Here is a 24,493-nt window from a genome sequence, read left to right as displayed (position 1 = left end):
CTATGTGTGGTCTCGATGAATTGAATACACAGGACCTTAAAGGGATATTTCACTTTCAAAAAAACTTTTGGTCATTTTATCGTCTACTCAGGCTCCCCCGGACCGTTTTTGATTCAGTATTTAGATATTTGATATTCATTTTATCAGACACGCCCCCTGCCTATACAAACCCATTATAACTTCAAACTCCATTTTTAACATGTTAGATTAATCAAAAACACCTGTCCTTGGTTCTGGTGACTCACCCTGCCCTCCTAATACGCGAGGGGCCATGTTTTTTCGATAACCTTTTTGATTTATTTTATATATTTTTTTTATTGTATTTAATTTTTTTCATTTTCCAGAAAAAATATAAAAAATCACACCCAGTGTGAAGTGGGCGGTGTGGTCATCACAGTGATGGAAGTCCTATTTATAGGTTATTAATTTCATCATGTGTCTCGCTAGCCAATCACAGTGCTGAATAGAGTCTTTAATTTGTATTTGCAGTAGGTTTGCAGTGAGTGCCTGTGATGCTTGTTTAGTGTCTAAAGTTTAGTCAGTCATTTTACCCGTCAAGGTCTTCAGATCACTGAGCAGTTCTTCCAAGGTGGTGGCCAGAGGGACCATGGGCTCCTCGTCTCTCTCCTCACCGTCTGACTGTGTGGGGCTGTCTGGATCATCATGGTCAACCCCACAGGCTAGATCTGACTCTACATATAACACACAGTGGAAAAGGGTAAGAATGGGTCACTATAATTATGATGGGATAATAATAATTAATAATTATAATCATAATAATACATTTTATTTATGATGCACTTCATATTTGAAACAAATCTCAAAGTGCTACGTGGCATAAAAAAAGTCAAAAAGAAGAAATAAACAATTTAACCCATTAAGACCTGGAACGCATCTGTGTCATTTTTAGATTTGAGCTAAAAAGCATTATTTCACACTTTGGCTATTCAAAAATAGCAGATATACAAGCTCATAGCGCGGCACCGAGTGCCGCGCTACGAGCTTGTAGATCTGCTATTTTTGAAAAATCAAGAAAATTTGTGCAAAACATTTGTCACTCAAATCTTTGCTTTTGGGGGTCCCTGGAACAACATATTTTGAGATGGGGGTCCGCGGGCCAAATACATGTAAATGTTGGGGTCCTTGACATGAAAAAGTTTGAGAACCACTGACATAGCAACATGAGTTTTTGTTGCGCGCGTGTGTGCGTGCGTGTGTGCGTGCGTGTGTGTGTGCGTGCGTATCCATGCCCTCTCCTTATGCACCTGGATCTGGTTCCTCCGTGCCCCTGCTGACGAGGTCCATTTTGCTCTGCTGTTGTGTCGCTGCTTTCTTCTCCAGCGCTAAATGACACAAACGGTTTCCATTCATACCACTGTTTTACACAGTTTAACCACAAAACAACCACTGCTGGGCCTGCATGGTAGCAAATCCACCCTTCACGGTGTTCTTAAATCTGATAATCATCGCTATAAAGTGTTTTTCAGGTGGGCTGCCAATTCCATCCTATCAGGAGAGAGGTAACCCATTTTTTATATTGTTCAATGTTGTCCGCTCATTTCTTTGTCATCATTTCCAATATCACTTGTTTATTTATCCTGTATCCTGTATGAGTTCTTTCTCCAGATTGGATGAAATTGGTATCGCGGCCTGAAAATATAGAGCTATTTAACACAATTTTAACCCAAAAATATCACTTACTGCACCTTTAATCAAAGATCCATAACAATGACCCCAAATGACGGGGGTGCAACTCATTCAAGAAGCCCTGTGTGCTTCATTAAAGTGGCTGTACGTCACTGAGCTTCACTCACTCGCAGTGGGCTTCAGCTTCTCGTTTTTCTTTTTCCTCCACTTCCAGGGCTTGAAGATCCGACCAATGCTGCTGGCCAGCTTGCTGTTGTGCCGGACGGGGGGCGTGCGGACACCTGAGACCGGGCAGCCAGAATGGAGCACCCTCTGCTGGTCCGTCATGTCTACAACACACGCACGCACGCACACGCACACGCACACGCACACGCACACACACACATACACACATACACATACACACACACACACACACACACACACACACACACACACACACACACGCACACGCACACGCACGCGCACACGCACAGACACAGACACAGACACAGACACACACACACACACACACACACACACACACACACACACACACACACACACACACACACACACACACAAAACATGTGGTTATTATAACATAACGTGCACTGCAGTATCAACTAACATTCCTGGGGTGTGAATTAGCACCCCACAAGAGTTGAACATTCAAAGAATTTCTACCTACAATAGTTGATATAGGGCCAACTCTATTTCATGAGGGTAATGTGGATGTAGGCCATTGACTGTAAAAGCTTGATTGATTCCAGTCTGATTGCTGAGGAGAAGACAGTGAATGCTATTGTTTGCATCTGACACACATAGTTCCATGGGTTGACAGACCGTCCTTGTTCCAGGCACAGGGACAAAAGGCTGCCCTTAAAAGTCATTCTGAAAGACACATGGAATTAAATTAAATTAGCCTCAGTTTAATTGCCCATGCATTCACAGACCAAATTAGGAAACTGCTGCCAATAATGCAGGCTATCTTCTGCTTCCGCAGTGGATTGCAAAAATAATCATTATTGTTTAATTGAGTTGAGGTGTGAATTTATTCACATGACTGGATACCACAATCTCAACTTATTTGTACTAATGGCAGACCTTGACCAAGTATCAATAACCATTCCTGTTAGCTAGCACTCTGACTACTTGTAGAGGAATGCTAAGCCTCCATGCTAAGCTAGGCCCAAGCAAGGGATTACAATGGAACAACAGACAAAGTAGCAGAGAAGCAGGCAGGGTGTGCTGTGAAAGCTGACTTGTGTTATATGCTGTACTTGGGTGTTGGAGACAGGGAGATGTTCCTGCATGGTCTCTGAGAGGAAGAGCAGAAATAGACAACACTCCTACACAGTCTGTCTCTGACAACGAGCTGCCTGACACTTCAGTGAGTTTACAGCTGAGCTGTGGGCTGTGCGAGGGATTATTCCAATAATATTCCACTTTTCTATCTATTACCAACATCTACTATAACAGTGTAACATCACAAAATCTGTTCATTTAGCTCTTAAATATATGGTAAAGTCCAGAATGATAAGCCCACATAAAATGAAATCCTAATGTATTAACACACTTTGTTTTTGTCACTCCACGGGTGTAACATTGTGGCGTTTGTTTCAGGCAGAACATATACTTTAGCCGCCTAAACAAGCGTAGCTCATTTTGTTATACAATTTCTCACGTACAGCTCCGAGTGGGATGGAAATCGGAGGATTTGAATGGAATAACACGGAGGGGATGGAAATTGATAACATCACAGACATCCAGACTGTTTGCACAGCGTTAGCCCAAACATAACTGAGCTCATCGATCCGTGAAAGAGTGGCAAATTGGCGCCTTGGGTTTCACTGACACCCGAGGCAACCGCACAGTGGGTGCCTCGGTCTTTGACCTCAAACAACGGGAAGCGGGTCAATTGTCCAAGCCATGTCTGCCTCTTAATACATCCATGTCTGCCTGCCTAGGCTAACATGTGGTAGGAAATTCAGGTCAAGCCTGCTAATAACTGCAGCAACACTGTAGGGTCAGACTGCCGTTACCATGGTTACCAGCGTGGATGCTGCAGAAGGGACCCTTGGAGGCACAGAACCATAAGAGCATGAGGAATAGGGGGTTGCTGTTGCCACACAGAAAGACAGAGATCTCCAGCCAATCACAGCCGAGATATAATAATGCATAATGTAAGCAAAAAGTCCCTGTATTTTTTTATTTCTAAGATGTATTTCTTCAGAGGGGGGTGGCTTAGGGTTCTGTAAATCAAACATAAAGTTAATTCCAAGATTTTATTTATTCTTCTGTTCTAGAGTAAGCATATTACGTCTCTATCGGTAGGCTACATTATTAGTCGTCTATATTTGTCACTGCAATGCATTTGGCATAATCACATCATCCTTGTTTTAGGCATTACCAGTCATTTAATTGGTCTCATGAAGCCTCGACTACTTCAAAGTTCCCATAATAAAGGAGATGCTGCTAATCATCATTGAGATGTTTTCAGTCACTTGCAGCATGTGGTCTTCTTCAAGCACTCAACATGTGCATGATCGAATATCTCCAAAGCAATAAAATGATGCTTTCTTGTGGAGATGTAAACAGAACCACAGCTGCTGATGCAATAAGGCAATCTGAAGAGAAACACATTCTGTGTGGGCCCAATGCACGCCGTAGAACAAATAAAACAAAATAATTGAAGTCAGTCTGTTATGTACCGTATGTCAGTGGTTTATTGTGGCTTGCCATGGAGACCCCGATCCTCTTTAGGACTTTTTGACATCCGTGCAAACTTCCACATAAGTCTGAAATGTTTTCTTGTACAGCTACAATTATTATGTGGCTGAAGGTCAGGACCGGAGATTCTGTTTTCGCCGCTGTAAGAGTCTATGTGTGCCTGGTGCCATGGTTAATCTCACCAAGGTAGGTTTACCGTCTGATACGCGCGGGAAAGGTATTCTTTTTGTAGCCAAAGATCCTTTCGCGTCACTTTTCAACATTCAGGTAACATTGACAACACCTTTAAATACATTGAAGACTAAAAAGTATGAAAAACAAGCGAGCAAGGCACAAGCAGAGCACAAGCAGAGCTTTTGTCAACTTAGTGCCGTTCTAACTTGTAGGCAGACAATAGGTTATGATCAGTCCTCATCAATATGGTATGTGAAAGGGCCGGGGTACCTATCTTGTCCGCAGGACAGGAAAGGTTCCTTGACCAAGCCTCAACATGAGTTAGGAGTTCAGAATGGGATTTGCTATCCTGCAAAATCTCTAACTTCAAATAATATGTGCTACAATAATTTGACAGTTCAAACAATGTAGTTACAAATATCTAGAAACTTGTCAACACTGTATTGCACCATTATTAAGGCCATTTCTGGCTACCTTTTTTTCTACCTCTTTTAGCTGATAGTCCTACATATTTTGACAAAAATGTCTACATGTGATCTCTGGAGTCGTGTGATCATACATTGTAATGCCATTCCAATTGGTTATAATTGGCTTCCAACATCTGTGGGAGGGGCCTATTTTACAAACAACATTTCTATAGATGGGTTTCTTGTTTGTAAACATGAGAGGATGATGCGCGCAGTGGAGGGATGAGCCTGTAGAGGGCGCTATTACCCGCAGCAGCTCTGGCCATTGTACATTCATAAAATGAATGGTCTTCACCAGGTTTAATGAAAGTAGATTAAATGATGCAGTTTGTAATATCTTCTTTACTCAATAAAAATGATTTGTCGGAAGTTGGATCTGTTTGTATATAATAGCAGCATTATGCCTATTATGCCTGTAATAGCAGCATTATGCCTATCTAAATCCCGAAAATAACAAGAGAGTGAATGGCACTTCCGGGTCGTTCTACCACCCGCATGCGCAGATTGCGCACTCTGCTCTGTGATGACGTCGCTCGGAAACCCATCTATAGAGCACGCTCCCAGCGCTTTCACTTGTCATACAAATGCGATTTGCCCATGCGCATTCATCTGGTCTTAGCGGCTGCAGCCCACGCCTTGCGTCGGTGCAAACACACTTCGCAATGAATCAAAATTGTCTACTTTATATTACTTTCATAGACTGACTGATCAGCTGATTGCGACACTTTGGCTACCTACTTTATTATTATGGATAATTTGGATCGACATGCGGGCCGCTGTCATTTACATTCCTGCCCTGATTTGTATTCCCAGTCTGGCCCTGTACAAACATACAGTAAGTGACACAAGGCATTAACAATCAGCATCCTTTATCATAGACTAGGATGAAGGCCCCGTGCCTTTTCATACACGTTCACGTTTCGTACACAAAACAATGCCATCACATGCCCCACACAGAAACAACGATGGAGAGAGGTAGGGGTGTGCCTCCAGGCAGAGATTTGTGCTCCACAGAACGCACCATTCTAGTTTTGTACCTAGAGTTGTTGCCAACTGAAGGCTGCTCTGGCAAAGACTCTTACAATAGCTTTGCTTAGCCAACATGCGATTGATTTTTGTGGTGGTAGGCCTATCTCTAAAACAAAAATATATCAATGCGTGCGTGTAATTCATTTTTACAATTTATTTGGCATGTGTAGTTTCAGATCAGTTTCAAGCAGAGGGGAGAGCAAGTAGGGATGTAAACAAGGATGTAAACAAGGATGTAAACAAGTTTAAATGGGAGGGGTGAAACACACATCAAACATTATAAAAGTCAATGGTTTAATTTGACCCCAGGGACCCCAGAATAAATAAGTAAAGTGCAAAACCAAAGGCATGTGCTGCTCAGTCAACTAGACTCTCATTCAATATTTATATTGAGTTCAATAGATATGGCCGGGGATGGAGTGGATGCTATATATTTACTCTTTACTATACAGACCAATACTGAAGCCTTAAAGTGTTTAATACTGTTACTCTTACTGTCTTTAATACTAATAAGTTAACTTTATTTATTTCTACTTAACTGATACTTGTGGCCATTGCTTCCATCACAGGTGTGTGTGTGAGTGTGAGTGTGTGTGTGTGTGTGTGCGTGTGCGCGTGTGCGTGTGTGTGTGTGTGTGTGTGTGTGTGTGTGTGTGTGTGTGTATGTGTGTGTGTGTGTGTGTGTGTGTGTGCGTGCACACGCGCGCGCGTGTGTGTGCGTGCGTGCCTGCATGCGTGTGTGAGTGGTGAAGGGGTACTTCTGACAATTAATATAATAATAATAATAAACTTTATTTGTATAGCACCTTTCATGACATGAAATGCAGCTCAAAGTGCTTTACAGAGCAAGGATACAATTACAGTTAGAACCAATTTAACAATAAAGCAAACAAAAATAAAATAAAATAAAATAAAAGCAGTAAAATGCAGTAAAATGCAGTGGCCCTCGCCACTACACAACTACAACACAAATGGATATAACTTAAATGTAGTGGCCACTGTCCTCTACAACACAGCTAAAGAAATATCCACACTTCACACAATTGCCAATATTACATGTGTACCTTGTGTACCTTAGTAATATATCTTCACACAATTGTCAATATTACACCTTAGTAATATATTTTCACTTAGTAATATTACACCTTAGTAATATATTTTCACCATGTTTACCACGTGTGGACTAGCCCAGGGGATCTGCTAACTTATCACATCCAAACCACACACCGTACACCCCTGAGAATGATATCGGGGTTATACAAGATATATAGAATAAACATAGACAAAAGGATCTGCCCTGGAGGGTCCACAACGTGTCGACGTGCTTAAAATAAAATAAAAGCAGTAAAATGCAGTAAAATGCAGTGGCCCTCGCCACAACACAACTACAACACACACAATTGCCAATATTACATGTGTACCTTGTGTACCTTAGTAATATATCTTCACACAATTGTCAATATTACACCTTAGTAATATATATTCACTTAGTAATATTACACCTTAGTAATATATTTTCACCATGTTTACCACGTGTGGACTAGCCCAGGGGATCTGCTAACTTATCACATCCAAACCACACACCGTACACCCCTGAGAGTGATATCGGGGTTATACAAGATATATAGAATAAACATAGACAAAAGGATCTGCCCTGGAGGGTCCACCACGTGTCGACGTGCCCCAGAGGATAATTCACTAAATCCTCCGGATGGAGTTATCAGACTCTTGTCTTTTAACTACCGTGACTTTCTCTTCCACTCACACAAAACAAAAGCAAAGGCATAAAACAACATTAAAATAGGGAATACAGTGAGGAATTAAAAATCAACCAAAGAATCAGCTAAAAGCAAGAGTGAAGTAATAGGTCTTGAGCTGTGCTTTAAAGCTATCGACAGAGGCTGCCTGTCTTAAGTGTAGTGGGAGTTTATTCCACACTGTCGGTCCGTAAAAGCAGAATGCTGCTTCACCGTATTTTTTATATGTCATTGTAGGCACCTCGAGCAGGTCAGCACTTGAAGACCTGAGGGCCCGGTTTGGAACATATCTCTCTAGGCAGTCGGAGAGGTAGGAAGGTGCCAGACCATTTAGAGCTTTATAAACTATTAAAAGAATTTTAAAATCAATCCTAAAAACAACCGGGAGCCAGTGTAGTGAAGCTAGAACTGGAGTGATATGTTCTCTCATCCTGGTTTTAGTTAAAATTCTGGCTGCCGCATTTTGAACAAGTTGTAATCTGTCAGTTGTTTTCTTTGGCAGGCCAGAGTAGAGTGCGTTGCAGTAATCAAGCCGAGAGAAAACAAAAGCGTGGATCAGCGTTTTTGCATCGTCTAACGACAGATAATCTCTAATTCGTGCAATATTTCTAAGATGAAAGAAAGCAATCTTGGTGACATGATTAATGTGTGTATTGAAATTCAATTCAGAATCGATAATCACCCCCAGGTTCTTTACTGTGGTGTTACTTTCTACAGCCAGGTTACCAAGTCTACTTGTTATTGATTCTCTCTGCTCACTGGAGCCAATTATGAGAACTTCTGTTTTATCCTCATTTAGCTTAAGAAAGTTCTCACTCATCCAGCATTTTATACTGGACAGACAGGTCAACAATGGGTCTAGAGCGCAGGGGTCGTCTGGAGCTACTGAAAGATACAGCTGGGTATCATCAGCATAGAAATGGAAGTTCACTCCGTGATCGGCGATGAGTTCTCCCAGCGGTAGTATATACAGGGAAAACAATAAGGGACCCAGAATTGAGCCCTGTGGAATACCAGAACAGATGTTGTGTTTGTCTGAGTCAAAGTTAGCTAGACTGACAAAATAGCTTCTGCCTGTTAGGTAAGAGTGAAACCAAGACAGGGCTGTGCCTGACAAACCAATCCAGTACTCCAAACGTTGTAGTAGAATTGTGTGATCAATCGTATCAAAAGCAGCGGTTAAGTCAAGGAGTAGGAGAACAGATACATTTTTGTCGTCAGCGGACACCCTAAGATCATTAATTACTTTTACAAGTGCTGTTTCTGTACTATGACCTTTCCTGAAGCCAGATTGGAATTTGTTATGAACCTTATTGTTCTGTAGGAACACATCCAGTTGATGAAAGATAGTTTTTTCTAAGACCTTGCCCAAAAATGGCAGATTTGAGATTGGTCTATAATTACCCAGCACCAATGGATCAAGGTTGTGTTTCTTGAGTAGCGGCCTGACTACAGCCGTTTTCAGTGAGTCTGGAAAGACGCCTGAAAGTAGAGAGCTGTTTACAATTCTTAGGATATCTCCAATAACACTGTCTAAAACCTCTTTGAGAAACGGGGTGGGTATTACATCCAGTGAGCAAGATGATGATGTCATCTGTGATATAGTTTTACGGAGTTCCTCTTCATTAATTGCGCAGAATGATATTAGGCTTCCTCTGGAGGGATCTACATTTTTGCACCATGCACCATTTGCCGCATTTGCAGTGCTAGCAGCAGCATTCATAATACCAGCTCGAATGCTAAAAATTTTGTTTTCAAAAAAGGATGCGAACTCATCACACTTAGCTTTAGAAGCAGGGAGCGACTCCTTGTAAGCCTGGGGGGGGTTTAAGAGATGTTCAATGGTAGAGAATAAGACTCTGGCATTTTGCTTGTTGTCATTGATAATGCGTGAGAAATATGCCTGCCTTGCCAAGCGCAGTGCTTTGTTATAGGCCACTGTTGACTTCTTAAAGATCTCTAGGTGGACAGTGAGTTTGTTTTTTCTCCAAATTCGCTCAGCTTTACGACATTCTTTCTTGAGTGAGCGCATGTGCTCGTCAATCCAAGGTGTTACTCTAGAGTTAAGTTTCTTTTTAGTTTTCATAGGAGCCACTATGTCGAGAGCTGACTCTAATTTGAGATTAAGATGTTGAACCATATCATTCACTGAGGGAGCATCAAGTAGGGGGGGCACCTGCACACACGCCAGATGACGAGGAAACTCGTTTGCTGCAGATGAGATAAAAAAACGTTTTTTTATAGTATATTCTGTATTGTTTTCATCAGTAATCAGTAATTGATGTTACTGTAAGTGTCAAGAGAGTAGGGAAATGCAGAACCAGGCACTGCATCAGCAGCTCACGAGTCAAACCAGTAGCCATAGTGTGTCCATCACAGGAATTATTAGTACCAAAGTGGTTTACAATTGATTGCACATCTCATCCACAGAGTGACTTAATCAGAGAGCAGCTATTGATAGCCATAGCACATCGTTGCTGTCAGGCAGAATCCTTGTATCTCCATATTTCACCTTTTTGGTAAATGAATGCCCTACTTCTTCGTTCAAGAGTGTCGCACAGAGGTAGTGAAAATAGCTAATCTACAAGCTCCATGTAGATTGTGTTGTGAGTTTGTAGATTGACTATTTTTTGCTAAACTGAAATTAAAAGTGGTTAAGTGTATCTGTGGGTTTTATAAATATTGAACTAATGAAAAGTATTAACTTGTGACTGAATAATAACTGCATAGTCACTTCCTCTCCCTGTTTCCTGTCACTCTCCACTGTACTGTCCAATAAAGGCAGAAAAGTCCCCAAAATATCCACACAAAAAAAGAAAAAAAGAAAAATAACAAGGTTTTCACCTGACAGCGACGACATGAGGGCTAAAGAAATGATGAAACAACATACTCAGGACTTTATTTGCAGATTGTCCAAATGCCTATTAGTTCTCACCTATCAAGATAAAGATTGTGTATCAACATGTAATAAAGACTTTTGTTCAGATCTAGAAAATCAAAATCATGTTTTCTTATTACTATGTGTCTTTTCCTACTGCCTAATTTATACTCCATGAATGCACTTATGAAAATAGCAGATCTACAATCTTGATGCAACGCATTATGAGCTAAATGTCATATTATGATAAAGCAGTTACCATAGTTACGAACCAGAATACAGACAAAACCATCCTGCCTATATCCACTAGACATCCACTAGTGTACCCATAAAGTTGCTGAATCATGCCTCAGATATAACCAAAAGGCTTTGCAAGTAGCCTATGAGCCAATGCAGTCTTTGTGATATTTGGGAGATTGCACACAGCAGAATTATTTTAACTCTGAGAATAAAATAAATGGACTCTTTTGAAAAATGAAAAAATGAACACTCAGAATTTTGCTCTGTTGCTGCAGAGCACTTGGAGGATTCCACAGAAAGTGATACGTCAATGTTGGGAACTTGGGAGGATGCCAGATTTCTCAGGTTCAACTTGGCACCGACTGGGCCTTGTCCTTATGTGTGGTAGTTCACAAAACGGAGCAGGTACCACACCAGAAGATGCTCACAGCAGTTTGTTTGCAGGGCATTGCCAGATTATACACCCGACACAAGGTAGTAATTGGTTACGATTTGTAATTTAGCTGGTTATCTATTTATGACAGCTATTTGTGGAAAATATACATATATGCCTTGATGATGTTTTATATTAAACCTAGCCAATTCCTGTTGGGGCTTGTTGCATGAATGGAATGGATCCTTCTGAGCTCTCTCAGAGGGAGGTTAAAGACTTAATTCCAAAGAAAGATTCTCATGCTTAATTTCAGTGACCATTCTCTGCAGAATGAATGTATCTGTTGAAAGCCCTCACCCCCCCCCCCTCACGCCGCCTTGTGTGAGTCACGTCTACAGTATGCGAGCGATCATCTCCACTCCTTCTCCGTGCTTGATCGTGTTGTTTAATTACATCCATCACAACCACAACGAGGACGGTCTCTCTTCGTGATGAAGTGCAATTCCCTTCTCTGTAAGACGCAGTGTGGATGTTTTCAAATTAAGAAATATAATTTAGCTCCGGTGGGTTGTAGTCTACAAATGCCTTTCCACACTATTCTGTGCACGATCACAGATGTGTTTTTATTTTCCCCAAACCTCCCCTGCCTTGCTGCATAATGAGAATGTCAAAGGGATCAGCTGGATGCTCTAGTGTGTTCTCATGTGCAACATATTGCTTTTACTGAGGTCTGAAAGGATTTAGGTCAGCACATGAAACATTCATAAAAAATACATCATGTGTAAATGACTAACAGCTTAAGTCAAGTAGATTCCCTGAGGAAGATTGGTCCATTGCTCAGTCACTGGGTAGAAACCTTTCTTTACTTCTAGTCTTGATACAATTGGATAATTATCTCTCTTTCTGAATTACTGTAAGCATCATTATGTATTGCATGTACACATCCAACCCCAGAAGCTATTCTGTTATTGTGAATGCAGTCACATGTCTGGCTTATTGCATTCTCTAATGAAACAGAACATGCATTCAATTATAAACATTTAAAGTGCATGTGCAAAATGTATTATGCTTAATTACAAAGATCATGGGCACTGAAAGTGAAATAAAACAACACTAGGAATGAGAGTTGTAAGCTACTTAAGCTTTGGATAGCAAGCAGCCAGTAAAAACAAGCCAAAATTTGCAAGAATAACTACTATCTGAGCTGGTTGGTCTGTCTTTTTTATTATTCATATTTTATTGTTTTCATGCATGCAAACATCAAACACAATCATCTGTTTCTGAAAGCTGATTATTCTGTCAACATGGATTTTTACACCCTTCTGTAGCTAACAAATGAAATCTCATATTGTGTAGTAAATAGGGGGAGGGGCAATGTTGTTGGTGGTGTGTACTGTATGTCTGTGTGTTTGTGTGTCTGTGTGTAAGCGGGGGAGGGGGAGCATCTATGTTTTTTGCCCTATTTTCTCATTCTGAAACAGAATTACCACATTACATCAAGCGCTTCTTTTGATGTTGATTATTATATCCTGTGATCTTAGAAAGTTTTATTCTGATTTGTGCTCACAACGCAATGCATTGTGAGCTTGTAGATCGGCTATTTTCGCTGTTTTCGCAACAAACTATAAAATAGGGCTTAAGTGGTTAGTCATACTAATTGATTTAGTTGTAGTTGATAATAAAAATCTATTAACATTTTTTCACGTTGGTTTATTGATATATAAAAAACGTTAATGTTGTTAATGTTTAATAAAAAGTTAAATGATCCCCCCCAAAAACTTCTCGGTTATAATCCATAGATGCAGCCCTACATTGTAGACCATTGGTTCTTTGATTCCCAGCATTTACGTTACTTGTCAACAATTTCAGATGAACTATCTAAGATGAAGCTTAAAATGCTCATTCACCCTTTTGGCACTTGAGGAAGAAACAAGGATCACAAAAGATGAGGCACCTTTCCAGGGTAGACAGGCATGCACTAGGTGCAGAGTGGACAATGTCCAAATGCAAAACATCCAAAAGAACAAAGATATTAGATGTCCATGCTGGTAAAGTGATAGTAGTAGAAAAGACAAATCTCACACCAACACTTTAAGCAGTATATTGATAGTAAATAAAACGCAATGAGGGATATCAAGGGTCACTAAGGTTCACAAGAGAAAAAACAACACAGAAAAAAGTGGCATGTTGGCACAATTTTCTGTTGAAAGCCTAACTTTACAGTTGAGCTGGCCCTGCTGCAGACAGACAGTCTGTCAGACAGTCCCCCAGCATTCTTGGGCTCAGTCAGCACTTGAGTATGGGCCAAACTAATACCTTGCCAGTCCAGTCTCCATTTGGGTCCATTTTTACACTCAGTGTTAAATTAACACGGATGATTTCACTATGTGTCCTTCTCAACCAAACTAGCCTGTCACATGTGAGAGTCACACATAGTGTCCTTTCATTTGATTGGAGGAGGGTGATGTCATGTTTTGCCCTGTGTGTGTGTGTGTGTGTGTGTGTGTGTGTGGCGTTGCTGTCCCTGGAGTCAGTGGAACCCAGGGACATCTCTGCATGGTGCATAATGGAACAATAGATGAGTATGCACAGGATGAGGTGCCTTTGCTTTTCAATTGGCTTCTGTAGCTCTTGTGTCTTAGCCAGAAGATATTAAAAAAATAATCAATACTGCGCAAAGACCCAAGGGGGAAAAGGCACTCATGAAACATCACATAGGCAAAGTCCATTTTTTCATTGAAAACACTATAGTTTAGATTATTCAGTTATTATATATGCAATGCACAACCAAACCACTGTCATGCTACTCATGACAAACCCTTCACCTCTGCTTTCAGATGTTCTCGCTAGAGTCACAGCGATTTAGATGTTTTCTAACATTTCTTTCATAAAATGTCTCAATTGCATCATTGTATCAAGGTGTCTGAAGACATTTACTGTCATCAAAGAGTGACATTTTAACGATACTTTCCTCTGAGGATTCTGGCACTAGCATATCTACATTAAGCAAGCAACAGAGTGCTCAGTGATGCAGCAAGTCTTATCTAAATGGTCTACATAGGCAGCATGACCTTGGCTCCAAGTCTCTGGACAGACTGTGTGCTCATTCTCTCTGCAATTGGGCAGGTGGCTGAGCTGCCCAACTCACCCTGACGATGAGTCACAGACGCAGTAGTCGCAGCATGCAGCTGCTGTACACTTTTCATAACTTAATTTATGCAATACCTTGGTATCCGACCAAGTATTGCGTTCATGTGGCCTCTTCAGAGAACTTCTCGTCTCACTTAGAGCACCGTCATGTCTCCTCTGGTGTGTGTGTGTGTGTGTGTGTGTGTGTGTGTGTGTGTGTGTGTGTGTGTGTGTGTGTGTGTGTGTGTGTGTGTGTGTGTGTGTGTGTGTGTGTGTGTGTGTGTGTGTGTGTGTGTGTGTGTGTGTGTGTGTGCGCGCACGCGTGTGTGCGCGCGAATGAAGACAACTGACATGTGCGTCAAAGACGTCTAAAGAAAACCCCCATTCTTGTTTCAGTAGAGGCTGATGTCCCTCAGCCGCGTGGTAAATGGTTTCATTTCTACAACGATTTTATCCAGATTAATTCCAGAGCGCTTCATAATATGCGTTACATTCACCCATTCACACATACACTGACGGCAGAGGCAACCACACAAGGTACCACCCTCATTTGGAGCAGTTATGGGTTCAATGTCTTGTTCAAGGACACTTCGACACACACAAAGCTCGGAATAGCCAGTTATAGGACCTTCTGGTTCCCAAACAGTCACTCCACCTCCAGAGCCACAGCTGCCTCATGAGCTAAACTGTAGCAGTAGCTAGGACTTAAATGTTTAAAACTTGTGCCATATAAAAGAAATCGCTATTACGATATCCAAAATCCCAGATTATTTATAACTAGTCTTATTATATCACAATATCAATATAATATCAAATAATGCCAAGCCCTATGTAGCAGACATTAGCTTATATTCTCTGCAAACTTCTTCCATTCCAAAAGCATGGAATGCAGTAGTGCTAGCTCTGAACATCAAGATGCCATGTTGCCTCATGCTCGTTCACACGGGCAGATACAAAAACACACAGCATATTTGTCGCTCTGTCGCTTTGTATCTGCGTTGCTCAACGCAGTCGTTGATGTCATCAAGCGTGCGTCCATCGGAGCTACAGTTGTAGCTTTGAATCTTTGTATCTGGAAGTTGAACCCAGCTCAACTTCAATTTGTATCTTTTTGTATCTTCATGTCGCTGGCTTCCTTTGCAAATGAATGGTAGCATGTGTCTTTGTATATGCCCGGGTGAACGCAGCATAACATTTCATTCGAGCTTAAGAAAAATGTGGACATAACTGATATACAGCTTCTCTGCTTTCATTCTCTTTGCATTATGCATCAGCATTTCTGGTCTATAAGCAGATAACAAATATATTTTATTCCATTCTCAGATTTTTAACTGAGGTCGCCATGAAAATGCTCATTGGGATTCAGCACATTTGTCTTTCAGCTGAATACCAGGCTCCAAGGTTCCACAATAACATGTAGGAGTATGCTGCCAGATGCCAGGAGCCAGGCTGGCTTTTCTTTGTGTTCAACCACCCCTCGAAACACCTAAATCATAGCTCTGAATAGGTAAACCAGGGAAGGCCCACAACTATCCATGCATAGATATTTAATAAAACATGTTACTCATATATATGGCGTTCTAATCTCCTCATCGGGCCTCCTCCAACCTGCTCTGATGGGATGCAAAAAGGAACACAAGTCTGAAACTGGCTGGTGGATCAATGGGTGGATCAGGGGTGGGCAGAGTCCAAGGAGAGAGCCTTTGATGTGACAGCAGCCTGTCAGATTAGTACAACAGCAGGGGGCCAAGAGGGGTAAACAAGAGCTCCTCCTACAGGTTAGAGGCTACACAGCAAAAATCCTGAGCGTAAAAGTGACCTGTAAAGGGTCCAGTCTTTCCAGTCTCAGAGTTAAACATTTACACTCATGGTTTTGCTGTGTACTGGGGCATCAGCAAGGTATCGTCATCACTTGAGGGAACACATACACATATACACGCACACGCACACGCACACGCACACACACACACACGCACACGCACACGCACACGCACACGCACACGCACACGCACACGCACACGCACACACACACACACACACACACACACAAAACCTACAGCCAGCCCATTGGCTACTATATGAGCTTTCTGCACACTGCACAGATTATTATAATTTTACTTTTTTAAGAGTGTCAACAGTTTGATGTGGAATGTTGATGGTCCTCATAAATCACCGTGCTTATGGCATGTAAAGCAGCCTAAAAATGTTATGGCTTTACGTGAGTAATAATTTCTAAATGCCACACTGAAACCACAACTTTAATGACCAATATCTTTTCTTTACTTTTTCTTAGTTAAGCCATAACCCAAGTAGTTTGACGGAATCAGAGGTAATTTTAATATTAAAACTAGTCAATTGTATGGCTGAGGAATTGTGACATTGCCCTGAGTGTCATGTTCATCAGTTCTTTAAGATGTCATGTCCCCTATTATATTAAAGGGATACTTCACTTTCGGGCCGGGGAGACATTTAAAGAAAATATTAAAAATAAATGAAAAAAGTTATGGAAAATTCATGGCCCCCTCACGCATTAGAGTGTCCTACTAATGCGTGAGGGGGCCATGAATTTTCCATAACTTTTTTCATTTATTTTTAATATTTTTTTTAAATGTCTCCCCGGCCCTAAAGTGAAGTATCCCTTTAAGCTAATAGTGATGGTTCTTCTCACTGTTCCTCAAGCACATGAGCCAAGATCACAGCTACCACAGGGATGCCAACGATATGAAAGGGTTAGAACTGAGCAGAGAGGTTGGGGAGATGGGGGAGGGCAGACTGGGTTTTTTCTGTGCTGCATTGCCCAAGCCTTATCTGCCTGATGCTGCACAGCAAAGGACAGCTTTGCTTGAAATCTGTTTTACCGCGGTAGGGGATCTGTGTGAATTTGGAGCAAAAAAATGGATTGAAATGAATGGCATATGGCAGCACTAGCAGACTAATTTATACCCACTCCATTACATAGGCATAAAAACCATAACAAAATAACAATATAACAATCTTTCAACAATATTGTTATATCTAAACTTTAGCTTGACTTGATTGGCTAACTTTAGATATACTTCTGATTACAAGTAACAGTTGTATCACATGCAACTACTAACCCAACTACACATGTCAGACATCGTTGTTGCTGTCGAGTGGAAATCTCATTGTGTCCAAAACTGTTACTTTTCTGGATTCAAATTCAAAAATAGCAAAAATAGAAGACGTACAAGCTCACCACGCGTCACAATTGCGACGCGTTGTGAGCTTGTACATCTTCTATTTTTGCTACTTTTGTGTGACACGGTAGTATGATGAGGTAAGGCATGAATCTACGCAAAACCATAATAAGTTAACCCATTAAGACCTGGAACGCATCTGTGTCACTTTTTGATTTGAGCTAAAAAAAAACATTATTTTACACTTTGGCTATTCAAAAATAGCGAAAATGTGTGCAAATCTTATATTCTTTTAAAGCGAACATTTTTAACTCAAATCGTTGCTTCTGGGGGTCCCTGGAACAAAATATTTTGAGATGGGGGTCCGCGGTCAAATACATATAATTTTGAGGGTCCTTGACATGAAAAAGTTTGAGCACCACTGATATAGAAACATACGTTTTTCAGAATACTGTTGGGATTTGGAAGACATTCTAGAATCGGCTTCAGGTAATAATGGGTTCAAATATGGAGATATGAGAGGATTCTGCCCAACAGTGACGACATTGAAGAACGGATCACACCCACTCACACCCACAATTGAGTCTAATTGGCATTTTCAGCATGATTGTGCTTTGCTGTGCATCACCGGGTGTGTACTGAGCAAACCAACCTGGGAAGTAGCCAGATAAACACCATCTCTGCTCACAGTGGGAGTGCCAAGTGCTAGCTTCTGCCATTTGGGTCACCATGGAAACAGCTAAATACACAACCAGTCACAATCAGCTTCTACTCAACACAGGCCATTCTTGTGTGATGCAGGTTTGAACGCACTTGTCCACCCGAGGTTAATGGTAACAACCACTGATATATGGACACTGTATGAATCACAACACTATGTATTACACACCATACTTAAAACAGTGTTGTAATACAGTGTAGGGTGTGCTTCATAGCAGTGATGCATAAGGGTCTGTGCAATCTCTGTGATCATTATACTGTACATGGATGGACTACCACCAGTAACATGTAGTAGGCGATTATCAATTTAAACAGGCAAATTCTGTTTAGTCTACTACTACTGCACATCTATCCATATCCCAGAATCCCCAAAATTGGGTGATATGGAACCTGCTTTCATGGTCACTAATGATTTGGTTACTTGAAACGTGTCTTCCAATTCGCAAATGTATGATTTTTTTAAAATAAGCCTTGATTTTTGAGTGTTAAATGATATTAAGCAATTATGAACACAATTCAGACAAAGGGTTAGAGGACAGCAGAGATCAAGGGATAGTTGTATAAATAGCGCATGTTTAAAACATACACTAAGGCAGGGGTCTTCAACAGGGGGTCCTCAGAGCTACTATGTGATTTTACATTAACCACTTGAACCCTAGAATTCCTTTTCTGAGGGGAACATTAACCGAAAATAGCAGATCTACAAGCTCACAATGCCTTGCGCTGCGAGGCGTTGTGAGCTTGTAGATCGGCTATTTCCGGCAAAGAGGTTTGGTGTAGAGGGGAAAAAGAGCAGATCAAGTACAAGTTTTCTAAGCATTGAGGGTTTAAGGGGTCTGAAAATATACACATTAACATGAATCCAACATACACTGATGACAGTGCTGTCAAACAAAGTCTATGAAGCTATCTATGGAATCTATGAAAAACATAATGTTATTCAATATGTAGTGGGGGGGGGGGTCCCTGGTTCATCTCTCTCTCAGCTTAAGGGGTCCTTCCTGACAAACGTTGAAGACCCCTGCACTAAGGTTGTTTCATAGCATGGCCTATACGTCGTACACACATTATTAGGGATGTCATAACATAAGCGGTTGTGAGACGGGCTAATAAACGATCCGTTAAGGAAGCAGCTGACCACCGCATCAACGAATGGGAAGAAGAAAAAAAAAGACTTCATGGGATTGAAAAGGGATGACACGGATGATGACACACGGCGACATGAAACATGAAACATCCATGTTTTTTTACCTGCTCTGTGCGCCTCCCCTAGCCGAGCCTCGGTGATGTTGCTCGGGTCACTTTGAGATCTGCCTCGCTGCAGCACGCAGTCTTCTTCCAGCCCGTTGGAAGAAGCCATGGTGGCGATGAGGAGACGAGCAGGACGGAGAATGACAAACGGAACGTGGGCAGCCTATCAGCGTCAGCCAAGGTCACCACGACCAGCATCAAGTGGGATTGCAGATTGAACGTGGTCGACACGACAGACAGATAGACAGACAGACAGACAGACAGACAGACAGACAGACAGACAGACAGACAGACTGCTGCAGCTTCACAGTCCTGCTGTTGCAGCTTCAGTCCTGCTGCTGTTGCTGTTGGCTGCTGTTGCTGCTGTTTAATGGGGTCCCGATCAGGAGCGAGGCTGATGGGGGAAATCCATTACGCGCTGCAGCTGCAGAATCACATTGGTGCTGTGTGTGTGTGAGTGTGAGTGTGTGTGTGTGTGTGTGTGTGTGTGTGTGTGTGTGTGTGTGTGTGTGTGTGTGTGTGTGTGTGTGTGTGTCGCGCGCGCGCGTGTGTCGTGCCTGCTGTGACAGTGCGCGCACTTGACGTTTTGAAATTGGGGCACTAGTAGCGCCCCACTACAGTAGCTGTACGTGAGGTTCCCCCTACCTACAGCCATCCATCCATCCATTGATTTGCCTTCAACCCATTGATTTAGTATACATAGAAGTTTTAATCATGCACTGACATTTTACCATCTTGAGGTGATCTACATGCTAGTAGCCTAATAGCCTAGTAACTAAGTAGGCTACATTTACTCAAGTACTGTACTTAAAAGGTAGGGGTTATTGATATGTTTTGGTTAAAATAAAAAGGTTTTTGTTAAAAGGTTAAAGCACTATATTCTGATTGCTATAGAGTGTTTGTTCCGTAACAGGGGTGTCTCTGTCTCTGTCTCTCCAGCTCTTTGATAGAGAGAAAATACATTTTCAGGTAGGTGAGTAGGTGACACCATTTCAGCCAATCAGGAGAGAGTACCCATTATTGGCTTAATTTTTTATAGTGTTCCAGTTCCAATTTTGCGTGCTCATTTCTTTGTGTCATCACTTCCAATTTCACTTGTTTAATCTGTATCATGTCTGAGTTCTCTGTCCTGATTCAATAAAATTGGTATCCTGAGCTGAAAATGCATTTCTGTTTAATAAAGAGCTGGAGAGACATGGAGAGCTACTGAACAAACTTTAGTTTTTTGATTAATTGAGTACAAAGGACCCCAATGGAAAGAAGCCACAGTGCTTTCTTCCTATTAAATCCTCTTAACAGACCTTTAACTGTTAATAGAGTATTCAATCATTCAATCAATCAATCAATCAATCAATCAATCAATCAATCAATCAATCAATCAATCAATCAATCGGTTACTGCATGGCTACTTTGTAGATTTTGATTATTATTACAAAACAGACATTAACCACCAGCCCTACGATCTACAAGCCCACAATGAGTCACGATGCAACGCATTGTGAGCTTGTAGATCTAGTATTATGGCCAATCAGAGAAGTAATGGGCTGATCCCATTGCCTGTGGCTTAGCAAGGCCACTGACTTAATAAGTCAGTCAGTGGTCTGCTTTCAGCACTGTTAATGAATATTTGTTGTAGCTGTTGCGACCAAGAGCCCAGCATTGGCCTTTGAAATTGAGTCTATATAGGAAGTGACACTTCATATGAATGGCCTGTAGTTTTGCTGTTTTACCCCTGCTGGAGTCAGAAAGAATTTTTCTCAATGCAAGTGTGGGGTTTTTTGAAGAAACTTTAGACTTGATTTTCTTACCTTAATAAACATTGTCATAAATACTATATGCTTCCAGTCGCTAGTTTAAAGTCTTCTTTCAATCATCATGATATGCGTTTTGGTCAATTATGGTCCCATTTATTTTAAAATTGACAATAAAGTAGGGTATGCTCTAGGAGGGGCGGGATAATTTGATTGACAAGCTACACAACCAATAGCATTCATTCCCCGCCCCCGCTCTTGATTGACAAGCTACCCAACCAATAGCATTCATTTCCGGTTGCATTAGCTATGACGCGATATAGAAAGATGGCGGATTTGAAATTGCTAACGAATGGGCTTCATTTACGGTCTGTAGAAACCAATGGCGTCGCTTTGTCCATTCATTTTTACAGTCTATGGTCTGCTACTTTTCCTCATGTTAAGGGAGCACCCAATGCAGCTACGCCCAAATATGGAGTGTGTTGTCTAACCTGTGTTGTAATGGCATCAGGCGCAAACAAATCAGTCGACTCCATTTATGGGCACAAAAAGGTGCAATCAATCAGTCAATTAATCAATTGGCATATAGATGACATCATGGATGACATCAGGATGTCTGCACATTTTCTACTCAATATAATATAAACAAGTCAGAAATCCTCCTGTTTGGCCCTCTCACCTCTAGATCCCACTTACACAACTGTCTTGACTCCATGTTAGTAAATGTCACACCAGTAGCTAAGAATCTGGGCGTATTACTGGACTCTGACCTCCGTCTTGAGGCTCAGGTAAAAGATTTGGTTCGTACCTGCTTCTTCCACATACGGAACATACACTGAATTAGACCAATCCTTTCCACCCCCAACCTTCACAAAGTCATTAATGCCCTAATTTCATTGCGCCTGGACTATTGTAACGCCCTATATTCCACTCTCAGCAAAGGATCCATACACCGCCTGCAGTTAGTACAGAAAGCCGCCGCCAGACTTATTACTGGGACTAGGAGATCAGAGCACATAACCCTGGTACTGGCTGCACTGCACTGGCTGCCAGTAACTTTTAGAATAGATTTTAAGATTTTATTGTTAACTTTTAAAGCGCCTGGCACCACAATACCTACAGTAGCTGACCTGCTAGAACCCCATGTGCCAGTCCGCCGCCTAAGGTCCTCTGATTCGGCCCTACTAGATGTTATACGTCTAGGCTTGTGACCAAGGGTGATCGGGCCTTTGCCGTCAGGGCCCCTAGACTCTGGAACAGCCTCCCATTGGACCTCAGGGTAGCTAGTTCCATTGCCATTTTAAATCCAAATTAAAGACCAATTTTTAAAGAAAGGCCTTTTTAACCTCCTAACAGCAGAATTTGGTGCATCTCCTGTATACTTACTGTCTGTCACTGATACTGTTGTGTGTTGTTCTTATTGCTTTAATTGTTGTATTGTTCACTGTTTGATTTTAAGTTGTTAAGCACTTTGTAACATTGTTTAAAAAGGTGCTATATAAATAAAGTTTATTATAGTTTATTATATCAGGGATATGATGTCAAGGACTGACAGATAAAGAGATCTCATATATGGGCATATCCCCATGTCAATAACAAGTCCTCACATCTCATGGTCTTATGGTGTCCACTGAAGACCAAGCTTGGACAGAGATTCATAATCAAGCAGCAGTGTCTATGAGCAGCAGACGGGACATCCTTTTTTTGTCCATGGTTGGGACAGGCGACAGGGTGAGCACAACTCTGTAATGTGAAAAGAAATAATCGTAGTTGGGGAAAATGTGGAAAGGCATAATTAAGGCCTAATTCCCCAGTGCCCTGTCAGTTGACATGTGGGCATCATCTATATGACAGATTACTCAAGCTTGTGATGGTGGATCTGTCTTGTATAGTCCAATGTCCAAATGCCTAGATGAAGACTACTAGAATAACTATGAGGATGGCAAGACACACCACAACCCAACATGTTTTCTTGCACCTATTCTGCTTATATTTAACCGCCTGTCCTACACCTTCCTTCGCCACTTCCACATACAGTAGATGGATGACTGGTTGATGTTCGCTTCGATGTCGTTCACCATCTCCCCCTGAGACTGGCATATGAGGTGCAGTTCCTTGATGCTACGCTCTAGCTTCAGGATCTCGCGACTCGATGTCATTCAGCGCCTGCCGGGTGGCTTGGGCATCGCTCAAGATGTTCTGTGTGAAAACATCTGTCCGTCCACTCTCTAGCATGGCGTCCAGCTCCTCGTCGGTCACATTGGTGCCGGTGATCTTGAGCTGCCTCTGGATCCTCTCCACGTTGCGGGCTCTGTACTGAGCCTGGGTGGTGTTACAGTGGCCCATCAGCTCCACAAACTGCCTGGACAGGACGGCGTGCTGAGTGCGCTGCATCCGCATGTTTATGGACACATACTTTCCATCATCCTTTCCCTTCTTGGGCTCTATCATCCTCAGTTTCTTCTTTATGTCGCCGGCCATCGTTTTAATCTGTTCTCGTAGCGTCTGGAGCTCTTTCTTCACACTATCATCTGGCAGTGCTGCACCCAGCACAGTTTTCTGTTTCTTCTCGAGGTCTGTGACATTTCTTTTGAGACTCTCTAGGCCTGTGTGGATTTCTTGCACCTTCCTAAAAAAGGCCTTTTTCTCTTTCTCTCTACTCCTCCCTGTTGAGGGTCCTGGATTCTCCTCATCCTCGTCCGGCCACCCACTATTTCGTAATTCTATTGTCTGATCCCACATTTTCCAAAGTGAGAAAATTACAATTTAAATTTGACAATATAATGCTGAGCTGATGACGAAACCGACGAAATGTGGTTATAAGAGCGAGTTAAGAATTGGGTTTCTAATCATCTTCTTGGCCAAATTGATAAATCAATTAATGCCAATGAAACTCCATTTGTGAACTCCTGTCACTCAGAGGGCACATTCTGTATGACTCTGTGCTTTGGTAGTCACATTGTGTGAAAGGCAACAAGTATGGCTACATCATGGTCAAAAACTATTTTAGGTTAAGACTTTGGCAGGGGCCAGTTGGGAATTGCAGCCTCCTGATGGTGTTTTTTTAGGGCTGTTTTCAAAGTGAGTAGGGTTTTACACTCCTTTACTCCTTTTGGTAGGGCATTCCACATTTTTGTTGCATAGCATGAGAACGAGTTCATTCCCTTGTTTGTGCCAAATCTGGGTTGGACATGACCTTAGTGGTGT

General features: G+C 41.7%; 1 protein-coding gene and 1 pseudogene across 2 annotated transcripts in view; both read right to left on the bottom strand.

Annotated features, from left to right (window-relative positions):
* The window catches only part of phactr3b (phosphatase and actin regulator 3b), a gene marked incomplete at its 5' end in the record, with an annotated part of 45,948 nt that extends 26,304 nt beyond the window's left edge, over positions 1–19,644 (bottom strand). Inside the window, 4 exons of the mRNA XM_080423465.1 lie at positions 552–692; positions 1,266–1,343; positions 1,815–1,976; positions 19,536–19,644. Of these exons, the coding sequence (XP_080279591.1) occupies positions 552–692; positions 1,266–1,343; positions 1,815–1,976; positions 19,536–19,644 (490 nt within the window). The remainder of the gene's footprint in view (positions 1–551; positions 693–1,265; positions 1,344–1,814; positions 1,977–19,535) is intronic.
* A 3,550-nt stretch (positions 19,645–23,194) lies between these two features.
* Positions 23,195–24,028, bottom strand: LOC308081843 (syntaxin-4-like; annotated as a pseudogene). The gene has a single exon. The product of its transcript is annotated as a syntaxin-4-like (transcript).
* Positions 24,029–24,493: the final 465 nt, after the last annotated feature.

Source organism: Gymnoscopelus braueri (assembly GCF_963280865.1).
Source record: "Gymnoscopelus braueri genome assembly, chromosome: 3".
Taxonomy (NCBI): domain Eukaryota; kingdom Metazoa; phylum Chordata; class Actinopteri; order Myctophiformes; family Myctophidae; genus Gymnoscopelus; species Gymnoscopelus braueri.
Note: the sequence above shows the minus strand (reverse complement) of the source record. Positions and strands in the feature narration are given on the sequence as shown.